The 16793-nt window shown below is 38.0% G+C and overlaps 1 protein-coding gene across 1 annotated transcript in view; it reads right to left on the reverse strand.

Annotated features, from left to right (window-relative positions):
• Positions 1-16793, reverse strand: part of atp1a2a (ATPase Na+/K+ transporting subunit alpha 2a) — a 62780-nt gene that overhangs the window by 21374 nt on the left and 24613 nt on the right. Inside the window, exons 10-14 of the mRNA XM_084733252.1 lie at positions 16186-16295; positions 10675-10809; positions 7026-7105; positions 5211-5320; positions 3025-3200 (exon numbers count right to left, since the gene is read on the reverse strand). Of these exons, the coding sequence (XP_084589378.1) occupies positions 3025-3200; positions 5211-5320; positions 7026-7105; positions 10675-10809; positions 16186-16295 (611 nt within the window). The remainder of the gene's footprint in view (positions 1-3024; positions 3201-5210; positions 5321-7025; positions 7106-10674; positions 10810-16185; positions 16296-16793) is intronic.

Below are 16793 nucleotides of genomic sequence, written 5' to 3' on the forward strand. Positions count from 1 at the left end.
ACTTCATCCGTTAAAAAGTAATTAAAGCAACAGAGCCGTGTTCTCCAGTTTCCTCCTGGGCTCAGCTATAAGGAAATACACCGGATTTGTACAGGTGTGTAAATCTGTATGTATAGAATTGAGTTTTCCCAACTCAGTCAGACAATACACCTACAGCACAAGACTTTATATCTCATCTATTTAGCAGCTATATAAAGCATGTTGACATACCACTGTCACAGCTAGTAAAATTATATCATCTGCATAGAATAAAAAAAACAATCATATCAACCACTTTATATCTCAGTTTAATTTTGAGTTTAGATGTGTAATCATTTCTATATCATAAATAATGACCTAAGAGAGCACATGTCAGTGTTTTTTAGTTTTAACTCATCTAAGCCTCTATTTTCCCACTCAAAAGACATCTATAAAATGTCGCTCTGGCTCGATCAAGTCTTGCTTGTGCATTACAATATGTAATATAGCCTGTATGATGTCAATATTTTGCTTTCCTTAACCATTTTTTAAAATCATTTAAGTTCCCCTTCAGGCATGTTTTAAAATATGCCACTTTGCTATGATTAATATATTGTTTCACATTGTTTTCCCATGTAAAAGGTAAAAAAAAAAACTCTGAAAAAGGAGCTCATTCTCCCTCATTGAGAGATTCTGGATCTGGCCTCATGCCGTGCCGACCACCACGGCTTATACAACGTTGACCACTGAGAGAGCAGCTCACATCAAGATGGCTAGCGTTTGTGTTAGAGGAAACATCAAAAAGATTCAGCAGTACATGTTTTTGGTCTCTTTTCCTTGGTGTTCGTGCTTCTACCACTGGTAACTAGGCCACATAATTAAACAGGTTCTTTTTTGTCTGTTTTTATGATTAGGAGTCTGCAGTATTTTATTTTCAACACTGACCAGCTTCTCTATGCCAGAAGTGGGAGGTTGGTGAGAAATTGTTGCTTTGGAACTAAAGCTGGGTTTTATTTAAAAAATTGCTATACCAGTGCCAGTGATACCTCTACCAACAGAGTATTTCATTCGATTTTTCTTCATTAAGATAGCCTGCAGTGACTGTCCACCAGTAAAACTATATAAATAGCATTGTTCTTTCTAGATCTCAGTACCAAAAGGATTGAATGCAGGTATTATTTGATTGGAAAAGTTTTGATCCTACTTGGTACGAGGTTATTTCAATCACTACCTTAAAGGTACTGAGACCTGAAACCCAGCCCTGCTTCAGACAGATCTTTGATATGTATTTGCAATATTAGGCTATCTTGGCTCAATTGCTGATTTTCTACGGGCTCAAACAGCACAATGAAGATCCCATAAAGAATTGAGCAAAACTAAAGCTTTTTCCAACCTCTGTGTGAGCGCAGGCCCACAGTCACGTGACTTCCTGTCACGCTTGATCTGTCCTGCGCAGCTTGACACAGAATCCACCAAAAAGAGATGTATGGATGTATTCTCCACAGAGTCAAGCTGCAAGAGACAGGCTGCGTCACTGCTGGTGGAATCACAACCACTGTCTACAAGGGCCACATTTAGCTCTATCAGCCGTGGCACAGCTGGAATGCGGCACAGTCATGCACGGTGGAAGACTCAGACTCAGTCTGTTGTGCACCAAAATCGGCTCCTATCAGACGCATCATAATAGTTAATGTAGTTTGCATCTTTTAATTGTTTATGTTTTTTTGTTAGCTTGTAACTGGCAGTGGCTGACACAGCTAAGGCTAACTCTCACTCACTGTAGTGACAAGTCAGCTCTGCGCTGGAGGTTTTAGGTTTGCTGCTTGCATATTAGACAGCAATTGGCACTCAGATTTGTTTAATACCACGTTATGTTTGAAGAAGTGCATAGACATCTTCCTCTTCAGCAAAGGAATGTGAAAACACCTCGCTAGTGACGAATTTTGCACCAATACAAGTAAGTATAGTCAAGGCCTGACATTTAAGGGGAGGTACACATGAGAAAAAACATTTTTGAGTTGAGAAGATCATTAAATAAAGCTGTAACAGCATGACACAGACATGCAGGAGTGCAGTTGTACAAGCATTACATGTAGGTGCAAAGCTCCTGTCCACATTCCTAACTACACATGTATTTAAATAGACACCCAGGAAGATATTTGTCAAGTCAAGAAATACATGGCATGATTTAGAGTCAATACCATGTCTCAGTCAAAAAGAGCTGATATTAGAAACTATACTCCATCTTAGAAAACTTTGCGATTTTAAAATTTTATCAGTTGTTTCATTATTATTATTATTTTTTTTAGCCTTTTAAGCATAAACTCCTCAAACAGTAACATCTTCACTCACTTCTGCCTTCAGTTCATTCTTTAAGGCAATTCAAAAATCCATTATCAAGGGAAACATGATAACTACTGTACCTGAAATTAAATGTGCAAAATCTCTTTCCCATATTTGTAATACTTCCCCCCAAAATGAGAACCACTCATTCTACTCATTATCCTTTTTTATCACTGGTGGAAGTTGTTTAACCTTCCTGCGGCCCGGCTTATTACTTTTCTTGGAAAACATCTGCTCTGTGTGTATTTGCAGTTGATTAATTTTTAATGAAAATTTGTAATAAATGTACTGAATCTGCATTTTATAAAAAGGAACCTTTTCTAAAAATTGATGTGGGAATATACTCAGTTCATCTTTTATCGCCTGTCGTCGCTTTTCCAATTTCACATTGACAATTTGATTTTTGCTGTTCTCAAGATTTTGTCATTTCTGATTTGGGAGAGATACATGTACAGCCCCTGTTAATTTGGCTGGCCTTATTTTTCTGTGTTTGCACAGAATATATTATTAACAGCTTCCTCTAAGCAGCAGAACTTCATTTATCCATCGATTATCATCTATCAGGGCCCCTTGGAGTGATCAGTTGCCATTTGGACTGTATTTTGTGATTTGTAAAAACATTTGACATGCAAATCCCTTCTCTAAAAAGCCCAATAAATGAATCCCCCCCAGAAAAGGCTTTTCAGGAACTACAATGAAGGTTGAATCCATGGAACCAATTACCTTGATACCAGCAGAGCGGCATTTACCCACTGCGTCAGGCACAGCGGCACGTGGTGGATCAATCATGGAGATGAGACCCAGGAAGCAGAGCTTCTCGGTGGGGAAGTTCATGTCGTCGCAGTCGAAGGTATATCCTCGAGGGAACTGGGATGAAGACAGATTCAAGTGGCAGAAGCCTGCAAGAGAGGAGGGGATCAGTGAGGTGATTGTTCATAACTGACTGAAAGTATACTGAAGCTGTTGTGAAAAAAAAAAAAAACTTGTTGTTTTGTTGCTTTGACAACTACTGACAAGTTTTCATGACCGTAAGGATATTTCAAGTTCAAGATGTCAAGTTAAAATAAGGATGCCCTGGTGTATTTTGGCTGCAGCTGGTTACAGTAAAACACTACAAAGACGTGTAAATATGAAAGAGGTCTGAAGGTCCTCACAGACACCCACAGAAAATATATTGTCCTCTGGCTGCAGTGATCCTTTAACTTACAGCATGCATACAAATCATTTTTTAATTTTAGATGTAGATTTGGAGTTTGCAGGTCTGAAACACAAATTGAATCAGACACTTTTATTAATTAATGATCCACAGCCCTTGAAATGTGTACCTCTCGAATCCCCATCGAGCAAAGCAAAACAAAAACGCTTCAGATGAGGAACCAGGCTCAGTCTAAAAAGCAGAGAAATCTTTCTTTGTCACACAAAAAGAATCCCGACCCATCATCATCATCACCTAAGGCATAACTGAGATTTAATAATTTACATGATTTCAGGAGTTTCACTCCAAATATGGCACTGTTCCACACTTCAGTGTGGAATAGTGACACCCACTCTAACAAAATGATGATAGCAAATAATTATTACCTATGGCACTTTTTAAAAGATGCCAGGAAACTTTTTTCCTTGGTTGTCAAAATGATGACATTTACAGAGTCTGGATGCTAAACACTTAAGAGATACTGAAAGCTGAACTTCAGGGTAATGTTTTTTTCATCTAAAATGTGTATATGGTATTTTACAAGGAAAAATGTTATTTCATGTACAAACTATATTACAGTTAAGTGCAGAGTTTGACCTGAATTAAATTATCAGTCCATTAACAGCTCATTATCTATACAAGATTACATATTAAAATCACAAAACCCATATTTCTAACATCTTGTGTAACAATAGTAACTTCAGCTTTAATTCCACATGAGCCTATTACAATTCATTTTAAAGTGAAAGTTTACCTACAGTCAATGGCGGTCAATGTGACCCCAGTTTGGAGAAGCAGCAGGAGTACTGGAGTAGGAAGCTGCGCAATGTAATGCTATGGACAGGGTCAGCAACAAAACATATTTTAGCCACCTGAAAAATTCTATATCAGTTTAAATATTTGCTATATTTTGAATATTTTTACCACTTTATCTTGCCATCGTATAGCCTTGTCTGACCAGGAAGCCAAATAACGTCCTCTCCAAACAAACTGACTTGTATGTATTTCTCTAAACCAGTCAAAATCCTCTTTGGTGGTGCTAAACCCAGGATGCAGCGATGTTGCCCCTGCAAAATAGAAACTTGTTTTGGTGGAACATTTGGACAGGGGGAGGCGAACACTGGCATTAAAATGTCCAAAACCACCACAAAACAAAAGGCAGCAGCTTGTAGCTTCATTACGTTCGTACCGTTAGCGACCCAGGTGCTAATTTGCCATTTTCAGCATGTAGCTTGCTGTTTCGGAGTTTGCTGTTGTTTCCCAGGGATTTTTGAAAAAAAGAAAAAAAAAAACAGCTAGCAGGTGCTGTGCTGCCGCCTGAAACAAGCGACCAATGGCAGGCTTATACCCACAACATACATCTGGTGAGTCAAACTACTGCTGACCCTGTCCACAGTATATTTGTTAACTTCTGTGCTGGTACTCCTCTCTGCTTCTCCAAACTGGGGGTGTGTCACCCGCTATCTACAGTTCATAATACACAATGGATAAGTACCTCATACAATCCCACTTCAAAAAAGTTCAAATTCCTTTAAGACTGCAGTACTAAAATCTTCTCCTTTGTATAAACTGTTGCAATAAAACCATTCCACACTTTTATGGGGACATATGGCCAAACTACCTTGTTTACCAAGGAGATTATAAAAGGTGAGTGCTGTGTCCAACTGCTTCTATTCCCAAACAGGCTGCTAATAGCTGGAGCCGTGAAACATACCAAGCACTCTCTCTCCCAGTCCTCCCAGCTCCATGTAGGCATTCTGGAAAGCATCTCTCCAGTTTTCATCAAGTGGATGTTCCTGGCCGTGCATCATAATGGTGCTGCATCTGTCAAACAATCATCAATTATATTTTTACTACTGCTAAAAATATCATCTCAGTCTCTATGACAACTGTGTTAACAAACTGCTGTAAAGGAAACCGAAGCTAAAGATCAATCATTAATGTTTGAACACCAGGCTGGTGAACAATGATCCCTCATTCAGTAAAATTTATGAAAAGCTTTGTTTGTACTTTTTAAAAAGAAAGTAATTTGTGATACATCATAACATAATTTGAATGGCGCCTACAATAAATTAAGCTGCATTATGAGTCTGTTTTGTACAATGGCCACACTTGGCGTGCACTTAGGTTAAGCAGGGGCATTTGATCTGACTGAAAGGACAAGTGGATGAGTGTTTGGGCTGATCATAAGCGAAACTGGGCCAGACTTGTGCCAACACTGATGTGACATTATACACAGTGTGGCAATATGGCAAAAAAATAAGCATGATAGTGTCTCATTTGGGCAATTTTTAAAAAGTTTAAAAATTGGCTATTTGAGGGCATAGCAGGAGAGAGCAGTAATAATCTCTCTGAAACTAAACTCAAATTGTCACTTTGTTAGTACAAAGATTGATCCTTCTCCACTGGAAGACTCCTCTTGAGAAACTTGAGAATTACACGGCTCCTCTGATGACTCTGAGAGAATTTGGAAATCATTTATGAATCATATTAGGGATATGCTTTAACCGCCGTTTTCCTGACTATAACTTCAAATTAGAGTTGCAAGTTTTGTGCATTTTTCTTAACCGATAGTTGAACACGTTATCAATGATTGATTAATCCTTAAACATTAATAAGATACAAAACAGACGTCTCTTTCACAGTTTTTGAATAATTCTAGCTGCACATTAATTATGTGAAACATTCATTCAAAAAACACAATTTAAACAGAATAATAAAACAATAAGGCTTTCACTCGAAATGGCTGCTCTTGTCTGCCTGAAAACCTGTGAGCTCCAGAGAAACGTTGCACAAAACATACATTATCAGTGAAAATATTTTCAGTTCAGTAATTAACAGCAATTAATTGATTGAAGATTAATCATTAGCATCCCTAATCTCCCAGACTTTTGATTTTTTTTTTCTAATTCATATGACTAATACTGGAAGTTTGACTCTATTCTTGACATTTCCATTTTATTCTTGATTCTTGAAATGAAAAATTTAAGATAACTTGAGATAAGATAAGAATTCTGCCATTTGCTCAAAAAATTACAGTAACATGAGAATAACAATAGAATATTAAATATAAAGTTAAATATATAAAGTGTTTAAGAATACTGGCAAAAATCCAGTACCTAATAGAATAACAATGGAAGTAAGAGAAGTTAAGTACGGAAGTAAGCTAAAATAGAAAAAGTAGTATTGGCAAGTACATTGAAAAGTAACACTGGCAGTGGCAAGTCAAAAAAAGTTATATTGCACCAGATAATAAACGTAAAGTAGCATGATATTAAAAAAAAAAACTATGATATCAAAAATCTTTCTGTTCTCATTTTTTCCTCTTACGCCTGTCCCTAAATCTCTCCTGCAGGACAGTGTAGTCTTTCCAGAGGATTTGTTAACAATAAAAAACAGGAGAGGACAGGACAGTGTATTTTTTCTCACTATAATCCCTGGAACAGAAGGAATAGGTAAATGAAAAACAAGAAAAAGAATGTTGTGCTACTTGTGAGACACATAATCGATCCATTATTGATTAACCAACCTGTCCAAGATTCTCTCCGGCGCGCCCTTCATGACCAGAATATGACCGGAGGGATTGTCCTCTGCCTCATGGATAGAGAGCTTGACAAAAAGGCAGGAGGAAAGGAAAAATGGTGAGGATATAACATTTAAAATGCGACGGTTTTAGTCAGAAAAAGACTCAAGACAGACACGCTCCTCAGTAATACTCAACAATGAATTTCACGTTCGTGACAGCAATCATTTTTTTTAGCTGCTGTTGTCATAGTTTTCCAAGTGTTTTGAAACAGAGTGCACATTGTGAGTCATATGTATTGCCTATGTTGAAAGAGCATTCATTCACACTCTCAAATGTATTCCAGTGGCGTTACACTTTGCATTAGACATTCCCCCACACAAACACACACACACACGCACACATACAAGCACACACACGACCCCAGGTAATTTGTATCTGAGTCACAGCATATCTAATCTCCGAAAACCAGAGCAAAATTGCTTTTTTTCCCCCCTTCAACACAGACGTTCCTATTTTAAGTCAGGGTACAGGTGTACAAAAAACATGCAGGAAGTCCTTTGTTTGCTTCAGCATCACTGTTGTGTTATTCATACGCTGGTTCAAATCTCCAGACAGGATGGAAAAGACGGGATGTAGAAAAGAGAAACAATCCTGCTGCCTTAATTGCTGCAGCGCCCTTGAGCAAGGTGTTAGAGCTCATTGCGATGACTTTTCACAGTTCAGTATTACCTTTTAATTTTAATTTGACTCCCACATGATGTAATAAAGCATGAAGCTTGACTTACGAGTGCCATTTGTGACTTGTAGTGTACAGTAAGATAGGACAAAATGGCAGTAACACCCATGAAATTATACTTTTGTTGTTGTTGTTGTTGTTTATGTAAATTCTGTCTATGAAGGAAGTATTCACTTGGAGCTTTTGTGGCTTTGCCAAAGCAATATGTAAGAATTGCAAGATTTTAGCCACCTGTCAAATTCATACTCGAAATGAAAAGTGGGCACCATATCATCACAGCAGCTGCTAACTGTAGCTGCTGTTAGCTAGCTGAGGTGGACAGTAACAAAGTACAAATACTTTGTTCCTTAAGAAGAATTTCAGGACACTTTACAGAACTTACTTTTCTGATAATGTTTTACTTTTACTCTCTACATTTTAACACCGATATCTGTTTTCTTTTCCTTATATTTTCAAAAAAAAAAAGTACTTCAGTTTAAATGCACTGGAAAGTTTAAATACACTGGTGTATCCATCAGTGTATATATCACGAATGACAGATATAACAAGATGAGACAGACAAGAGGGGGCTGCAAAGAAAAGGCTCAATTCGGTTAGCTTTGCACAAAAACAGCTGGTACAAACGGCCTTCAGAGAGTGATTTTTTTACTTTTAGACTTTAAGTACAATTCAGTCTGCGCTTTTTCACTGCAACTTCAGTAGGAATGAATTGAATCAGTACTTCTACTTTCACCAGTCTTTTTTGTACTTCTATTTGAGTAAAGAATGTGTGCACTTCTGCCACCTCTGGTAGTTAGCTCAGTTAGCCGTGCAGCCAGAACCGATCCTATTAGCTGATTCTACCGAGACTGGAAGCTCAGAGCACCAGGGGAGTTTTGGTGTTTACACCTCTGGCAGAGGAGCTTTGGTCCTCGGAGAGGAGGAAGTTTCCAGGCCCCGGGCGAGGAGCACGCAGCAGGGAATGCTGCTCTTTGTCTGCAATGGAGGACTTCTGCAACGCAACTTGACAATGTGATTGTTTGGAGGGTGAAATGATGGATCTCTATTTCTCATGCTCCCACGCTGACGTTGGCTGACACCCACGTCGTTACCATAACAACCCAAACTGATATGTCAGTGATGTCTGGACACACAATACAAATAACGGTGCCAGTCTGTCATAAAGATCTGAAATAAATCTGATTTGCCTGCAGTCCAAACAAAGTCTTAAGTCTTAAAGAGAAACTTGGATTCAGGAAGTGAATGGTTGCATTTCTCAGTTTAATACTAAAAACACCAGGTCTTCTCACCTAACCCCTCCTAAAACTTACTGATCTTCTCGCCAGAGTCAGTTCAAATAAAAAGGATTTCTGTGCACTGAAAGGCAGCAACAGATCATCCTCGAAGCAGCCAAAACGAACCATTTTGTGATCCACATTTATCCTTCTATCATAAATAACGCACATCACAACACTGCAACATCTTCGCTGCAGCTAAAAGAAGTGTTGTGCTTGTGGCCTGTTTGTTGGGCAGCTTCCAAGTTTAAATGTGTGCACCAGTGTGAATGTAAAGCAGGTTGTCGCTGTGAAAGAGCATGCATGTTCAGGCTGCCTTACCCGGATAGAAAAGGTTAAAAATGAATATGCATGATTCACTCAGAGCATCTAAAAAATGTTTTCCAAGTCTTGGAAAAAACGTCTTTGAAAACACCATAATAATGTCAGGTTAAGGAGCACAAACAGGACATACATACATTTATGGAAAATACATTACTAAGGTCAAACTTTTAACTAACAGAAACTTCCCCAGTTGATTGCTTACATTATTTTTTGTGTGACAAGTTTTCTGAAATGTTATGTTAAAAAAATGCAAATTATGTTCTATCTAATTCAATAGGCACTAATTTTCACGCATTTCCAGAAAAGAAATTGAACATTGGTAAAGCCAGGTTCAAAATTCTTGTTTCATGTTGCTGACTCATTAGAATGAACAGAAAATAGTGTCATCAAAACATTTTAAATAATTATTTTTTTTAGATATAAAATGATATATAAATCAGACTATGAAAAATATATGAACAAATTCCTCTGTAAAATAAAAACCCTTCAGATCATAGACAAAAATAAAACTGGAAAGTTTGTGTTATAGATGTGGATATTCTGCTTTAGAGAATGAGACATAGCAAGTTTTGAGACAACGGTGTTTAAAGATAGGTATTGTAAACTATTGTAAGCTTTTGCAAGAACGTACAGGTGAACAGGGTAAAAAAAATAATTCCCCAGGTAATTACTTGTATAAGACAGTTATTTTTTGTACTACGCATTTTCTGATTTTTTTATGTTAAAGTATGCAAATTAGGCACTATCTAGTTGAATACGCACTGATCTGCATACATTTCCACAACAGATATCTAAACACAGGTAAAGCTGGGTTCAACATCCTTGTTTCATTTTGCTGACATGTTACAGTCAGAAGTTTTAAAGAGGGAATTTTTTTTCAGCACTCCTAAAAAACAGAGAATACTGTCAATGGCCATTAAAAAGAATAATTTTTGCATTGTTTTTAGGAATTAGATGTCTTATATTTCAGGCTATGGATGATAGATAAAAGCTGCTCTGTAAAAACCTTCAAAATACAGATAGGAATAAAAGTTTGGTCTATGTAAGTGCTACCGAAAAAAATTAAAAATAATTGCAAATTACTTTCATGGTAAATGTTTTAAAGATATGGTGTTTAAAACTATGCACTGAATATTTTAAGTCCTTACACACTACACTACACAAAAAATTGTATTTGTAATGGGAAAGGATGGTATAAAATGCACAGCCGCCATGAATTAAGTTGCAAGTGGTCTATAAATGGATGTTGGGATTTCATTGTAGACTTGCATCAGCAGCGCTTCCAGCTCAAAGCCATGATGCAACATTAATCCAGTACCTGGTACTTGTTGGTGGAGTTGAAGGGGATTTCTGCCACTTTGGGGTTTCTGGCTCTCATGTCACGAACACTCCCACAGCACAGCTCGATGCATTTCAACAGAGCTGACTCTGATGCGTCCCCCGCTGTCTCCCTCTGGGGAAACACACACACACAGCCGAGCATTAACACAGTCACTCACATATGCATATTGAGAAATGAGTGTTGTCTGTCTCCCTGCCTGTGTTTATCACACTGTGATGGAAGAAGAGCTCTAACTGATTAAAGCAGCACCTGAGAGGACTTTCTTTACTTCCCTTATGGCTCTCATTTATAATGCAGATGGCCGAGTATCATCTGAATATCACCAACGCTTGTAATCTGGCTGCAATATTGTTTTTAGAGTTGCGTAAAAATTTAATGTAAAAGTAATGAAAGTGCTAAACGTAGCTGCCTTATTCAGTTCAGGAAATGAATAATAATTTGATTAAAACAGCTCATTTTTCTCCTGGAAAAAGCAATGCTGATTGGTCAGCCACGTGAGCAGTTTCCAAGGTTTCTTTTTGTTTTAGCTGCGACCAGCACCTCTATAGATCGCTCTGTTGGTCAGTCGACAAAAAATCTCCACCCTTTAGTGGAGATTTTTTGCCTTAGGAGGCTAAAATTGCATGGTGATCAGGTGTGTCTATGTGTGTGTGTGTGTGTGTGTGTGTCTATGTGTGTGTGTGAAGGTGTGTGTTTGTGTCCATGCCAATTGGCTAAAAGGGAGCATGGCAAAAGAAGTGGCCAATCACAAGAAGGGGCGTTCCTCTTAAATAGATTCACAGACTTGTGCAAGATTTAGCAGAAAGGCTGGTCATGAGTCAAAGGACAGCTGATTAACTGTTCACGCCAAATGGGAAAAGGGGGAGCGGCAGTGGAAGTGGCTTATAACAAAAAGGCACATAACTTCCAAATGGATTTGTGTAATATGACCAAACTCATGAACCATTTGTCGTAGACTTTTGTGTGTGGCATCATTGCACTCAGTAGAGTTCCTTTTATATTAGTGACTTAAGACATGCCCCCTAAAATTTAGCCACGCCCCCATATCTCACAAATGGTTTGTCATACATACTGGCAGCAGATGTCACTGGACTTGTCAGAGCATTTCTTTTTTCCACTGGTATGATTTAGTCTCACTCCTTACTCCTTGCTTCCACCAGGCAGGTCGTGCCTGCACTGCAGGTTTGATCCATCCATCTATCATGAGCAAGTAGGCTATGTAGTTAAAAAGTTTCTTTTTTGTCTGTTTTTATTATCAGGATTCTGCACAGGGTATTTTATTTTGAAAACTGACCAATTTGCTTGATCTGCTCTGCGTGGGTTGATGCAACATCTATCAAAAATAGACTTGATTGTTGTGTAGAATAGTGTAGAATGGCTGCACTCAGCTCCACAGTGACACAGCTTAGCCTGATGGAAATTAAGCCATTATACTTTAGCCACAATGGTCAAGTGCTTATGTATGGATGCGTGTGCATGCATGTGTCACAATAGCTGGTCGTAGCTATTGCAAATTTGTGCTTGTTTTTACACATAAATACATAATAATATAAATGTAACTCAAATCACTGCATTTAGCCTTGTTGAAATAAAGCTTGTCTTCCTTCTATTGCACATCCTTTCATTTAATTTAATTTTTATTTATTTTGGGGTTTTTTTAACAAACGATATGACACACATTCATTTAACCATAAAAAATCTGTTCCTTATAACACAGTCTCCTTAGTAGCCCAGTGGTTATTTTGGTTAAACCAGGTGTCTGTGTGATAACATGCCTAATCCATTCTGATCACACTGCCCTTAATCATCTATTTATTTTCTATTTGGATTTTTATAGGGTATATATAGAGTCTCTGTCATGTAGATTTCATAAATAGTTTTTGACAAATCTTCTAATGTTGCAAGGATTCTTAAAGGCATTTTTTAAGGATGGGTGCAAAAGGTTTTGGATATGAAAAGTTCACATTAGGTTGAAATATATTGTTGGACAAACACATTAGACCACTGCCTATTGGCAATAATCAATAACAAAGTGGTTGCTAAGGTTGTAGCAAACAAGTAAATCTATGCTTGAAGGAATTATGAAGGAGTTATATACAATATATAAGGTCCAGCCTGAGCACAGATGGTGTGGAAGTCTTTTTTTTTACAATGCTCAGAATTGAATTATCCCCTGTCTAGATGCACGTTGCTGTACTATTTGTTTTTGTGGTTTTTGCAGGTTTATCAGCTTCAACTTGTGTGACAGAGTTGCTTGTGTGGAGCTTGGATCATTTATGAGAAAATTCTCCTGTGATAACCCGTAAAATCCCCTGCGATAAAAATTCATGCAATGCAATTCATCCCGCTCTTGGAGCCAATTTATTAAAATCCATGCTGAACTGATTGACCTGACGCCCAATATACCAACGGGGGCCGAACCAATACAAGAGATTTCTCTTTGTTCCTGTTTATTCATTCATGAACAACCGCAAAACAAGGACACGCACTCTGCAAGATTTGTCCTTGTTTGTGCCTTTTCATGAATGAATAAATAGACCAAGGAAATTCCATTTCTCTGTTTTTCCGGGTGCAGACAGGGACTTGTTCTGGTAATGGTAGTAGAGCTTGGGCCTTGACTGCTGTGTTTGAGTGCTGTCAAGAGATATGGCTGTTACTTAATGCAGGGAGGAAGCCTGGGCACGTCGAGGTGCCGAGAAGCTGCAGCGCCAGGCTCTGCTCCCACCGGAGTCAAGAGGCTCTAATCCCTGTCGCTGAGAGCCACACAGAGAATTTCTTCAGGTCAATGTAGCACAGGTTGGAGGATAGCGGCCGGTAGAACACTGCACTAACACTATTGACTTACCCACCCAGCAGTGTGTGTGTTTGTGTATCAGTGTGGGGGAGTTATTTCCAGGGGTGCATTGGATTATCCACTGTGAGCATGTGTTTATGTGTGAGAGGGAGGTAATCGTGTGAGCCGGTGTGCATGTACTGCACCTGTGTCAAGTGGTATTGACAAATTATTTTTATGGGTTGTTTTTTACCCACTGGGTGCCATGTGGGTGAGAATCGATTGGCCACAGAAGAGAATACAAAGTACATTTACTCAAGTACTGTGTTCATGTACAATTTAGAAGTACTTTACTTGTGCATATTTACTTATAATATGATACTGTATATAATATCGTACTATTTGCTCCACTACATTCATTTGACAGCTGTAGTTGCTTCCTACATTATTTAACAAAAAACATACAATCATTTATAAAATATGATGCATTATTATAAAGTGTTTCATATACTCATTGTTATACTGCATACATTATCAATGGTGGAATGTAACTAAGTACGTTTATTCAAGTACTGTACCACAATTTTAATAAGATTTCCAGATTTCCATTCAGGGGGTAGATTGCACTTTTAATTTCAATACATTCACTACTAGCCTGGGAACCAGATGAATCTGTGTGCTCATACTTCATTTGTACTAGCAAATATATCAGACCACCCTCCCATTGAAGCAGATTTCTACTCATCATGGATTTCTTCAGGCGAATCACAAACTTTTATTCGATGTTGGGTGGGTTCAATCACTGAAAGAGGAGCGTCACCAATCCAGATTTATAAGGTCACAAGCACAACATACCGAGCTCAGGACACCAGTATAAAACTGTCAAACTAGAAGGTGTGGATGAAATATGAATCAAAATTCATTGCCTATTTCTTGCCTCAGATGTTTTCAGAAACACATTTTCATGAGTTTGCTATTTAAAAAACTGACCTGACTGCCATTTTTTTCCTGTTTGAAAGCCAATCAAGCACCATCCCAACCAGCATGTGCCACTCAAGCGCTAGGTCACAAGTTTTATCACTCTGACTGGTTGTAGGTGGATCCCATTGGCAGAGGCAATTTTATCTGTGCCTGTTAAATGGGAAATTGAAAATAAGGCGAGAGATTCACATTTGTGAATTAGACTGGTGATGCCAGCCTTTTCAGATAAAGATGTTGGATACAATCCCATACCATCACTTAATAAACTAAAACACATCATTATACACTAGACTATACAACTGTATGTGAGGTAGTTAAAATGAGCTCAAACTCAACCAGGTGCAACATTAAAATGCTGTTTAGATGGTATAAAATATGATAATATAACACTGATAAGGGGCTAATGAGGTGCATAATGAATCATTTTGCTCCTAATACTGAAACACATTATGCTGCACATACTTCTGGACTTTTACTAAAAAATTATCAAAGATGTTCTATGTAACAAGATAATACATTGCATTTATCCTGATTTATCTGTGTGAAAAATACCATTTACGTGTCAGAATGTTCAGAAGATATGTGGCTTGTGAAAAATGGGTCCAAAATTTAATTCAGTGACAATGGGGTGAAAGAATAGGTCACTGTTCTCCCACTGGTTTGATTAGACTTGGGATCTGCTACTACTCACCTAGAATGGCGGGGCAGTATTGAAGCCTGACACAGATACAGGAAACAACTTTAATGTGTGCGGTCTCTTTTCAAAAATTTCGTTTCCGGTAATATTTTGAATTAAAGCATTTGCTTTATAATGCATGCTTTTTAATGAGTTTTTTTTTCCCAGTGTGGTATTACTACTTGTACTGAAGTCACAGGTCTGAATATTTCCTCACTGCCCAGAGTTAGTCAGTATAATTTCCTTCATTTCCATCAGTTAAAAGGTTAAAATGTTGCTTGCATTAGTAATAAAAGTGCTAACATGCATAATGAATTTGTTTACTTCTACTGTAAAATGTTTGCACGGTATGATGTTAATGCTACTGTTCATATTTTGCTGCATTTTAAATTAAAGATAAAGGCTGATGTTATTTTATCCTTCTAATGATAGCAATAAAACCCTGAAGACACACAAACAACAGTGGGTTTAACTTTTGAAAAGATGTATTCCTCAAGCTGTGCCCATTGCAGTAAAACAACATGTCACCCAAGTGTAAAGGTATGGCTCCTTTGTGTTTATATTTAGACTTAGATAGTAGTGAAGTTACGTGCCATGAAGGAATAAACTATATCAAACTATATCATTAATTGTTTTCAGTCTTGTCATGGGATAGACACAATTGAGAGCTGAAAATCCACCCATTTCAAGTACATTTAAATACAAATTTTACTATGAATTTAATTAAAATGGAGTATTTCTCCTACTTTACTTCAGTAAATTATCTGAATACTTCTTCCACCACTGCTTCTTTTTGACTGACAGGTTACCTGACACCGTCCTGATGCTGTTAACTTCACCCAACCGGCAAAACACGTAGGCAAAATCATGTCTTATGAATAATGTGCATGCATTATTTGATTCTAATCTGTAAAAGCCTGCTCATAACGTCCTTGGATTAAACTAAACCTGTCATACCCCATTCCTTTAGAGACTAGAGATAATTCATGAGACGGAAACATCAATGCAAAGCTTTGTGAAGCTGCTGTTTGTGTCTGTGTGTGGTGGAGGGTTATACCATCACAACGGAAAGGTCCTCCTGTCCGGCTTTGAAATCAGCTCTGTTGCACAGGCCGGCCACGCGAGACAGAGCGATCCAAGTAACAGAGCTCTTGTCAAAACCGGAACCTGAGAGAATAGCAGAGGGAGCTGTGTTAGACTTTTTTTTAAAAGTAGGGCTCATGCAGTATTTATGTCACCGACTTAACTCTCGGTTCACAGAGGAGCACTGGACATTGTTGCTAAATAACAGAGGTCAGTTAAGTTGAGCAATCATGTTTTCCATGTGATTTTTCAATTCCCCAGCTTTAAAAATAGCATTCATTTTTAACAAGAATGTCTCAAAAAATAAAAGCTATTTGGAAAATTTCTGGTATCAAAATTTCATCCCTCCCACCCAAGTCGTACTGAAAATGACCCTCACTCTGCTGCCGGCGCCTACATCCATTTTTCATTTTGGTCTCGACTCTCTGGAGTGGTCACTGTCACTGTTATTGTGAAAACAGAATATGATAGCATCACACAACAGACCGTACACAGTGGCAAACTGTGGCTGGAGTTGTTGAACTTGACAAAACGAAGTACAAAAGGCTCCGAAACCTGCAACGACTGCAAAAAAGAGTCTGG

This window comes from Lutjanus erythropterus, chromosome 12, assembly GCF_056507025.1.
Source record: "Lutjanus erythropterus isolate fLutEry1 chromosome 12, fLutEry1.hap2, whole genome shotgun sequence".
In the NCBI taxonomy this organism is placed as follows: domain Eukaryota; kingdom Metazoa; phylum Chordata; class Actinopteri; order Lutjaniformes; family Lutjanidae; genus Lutjanus; species Lutjanus erythropterus.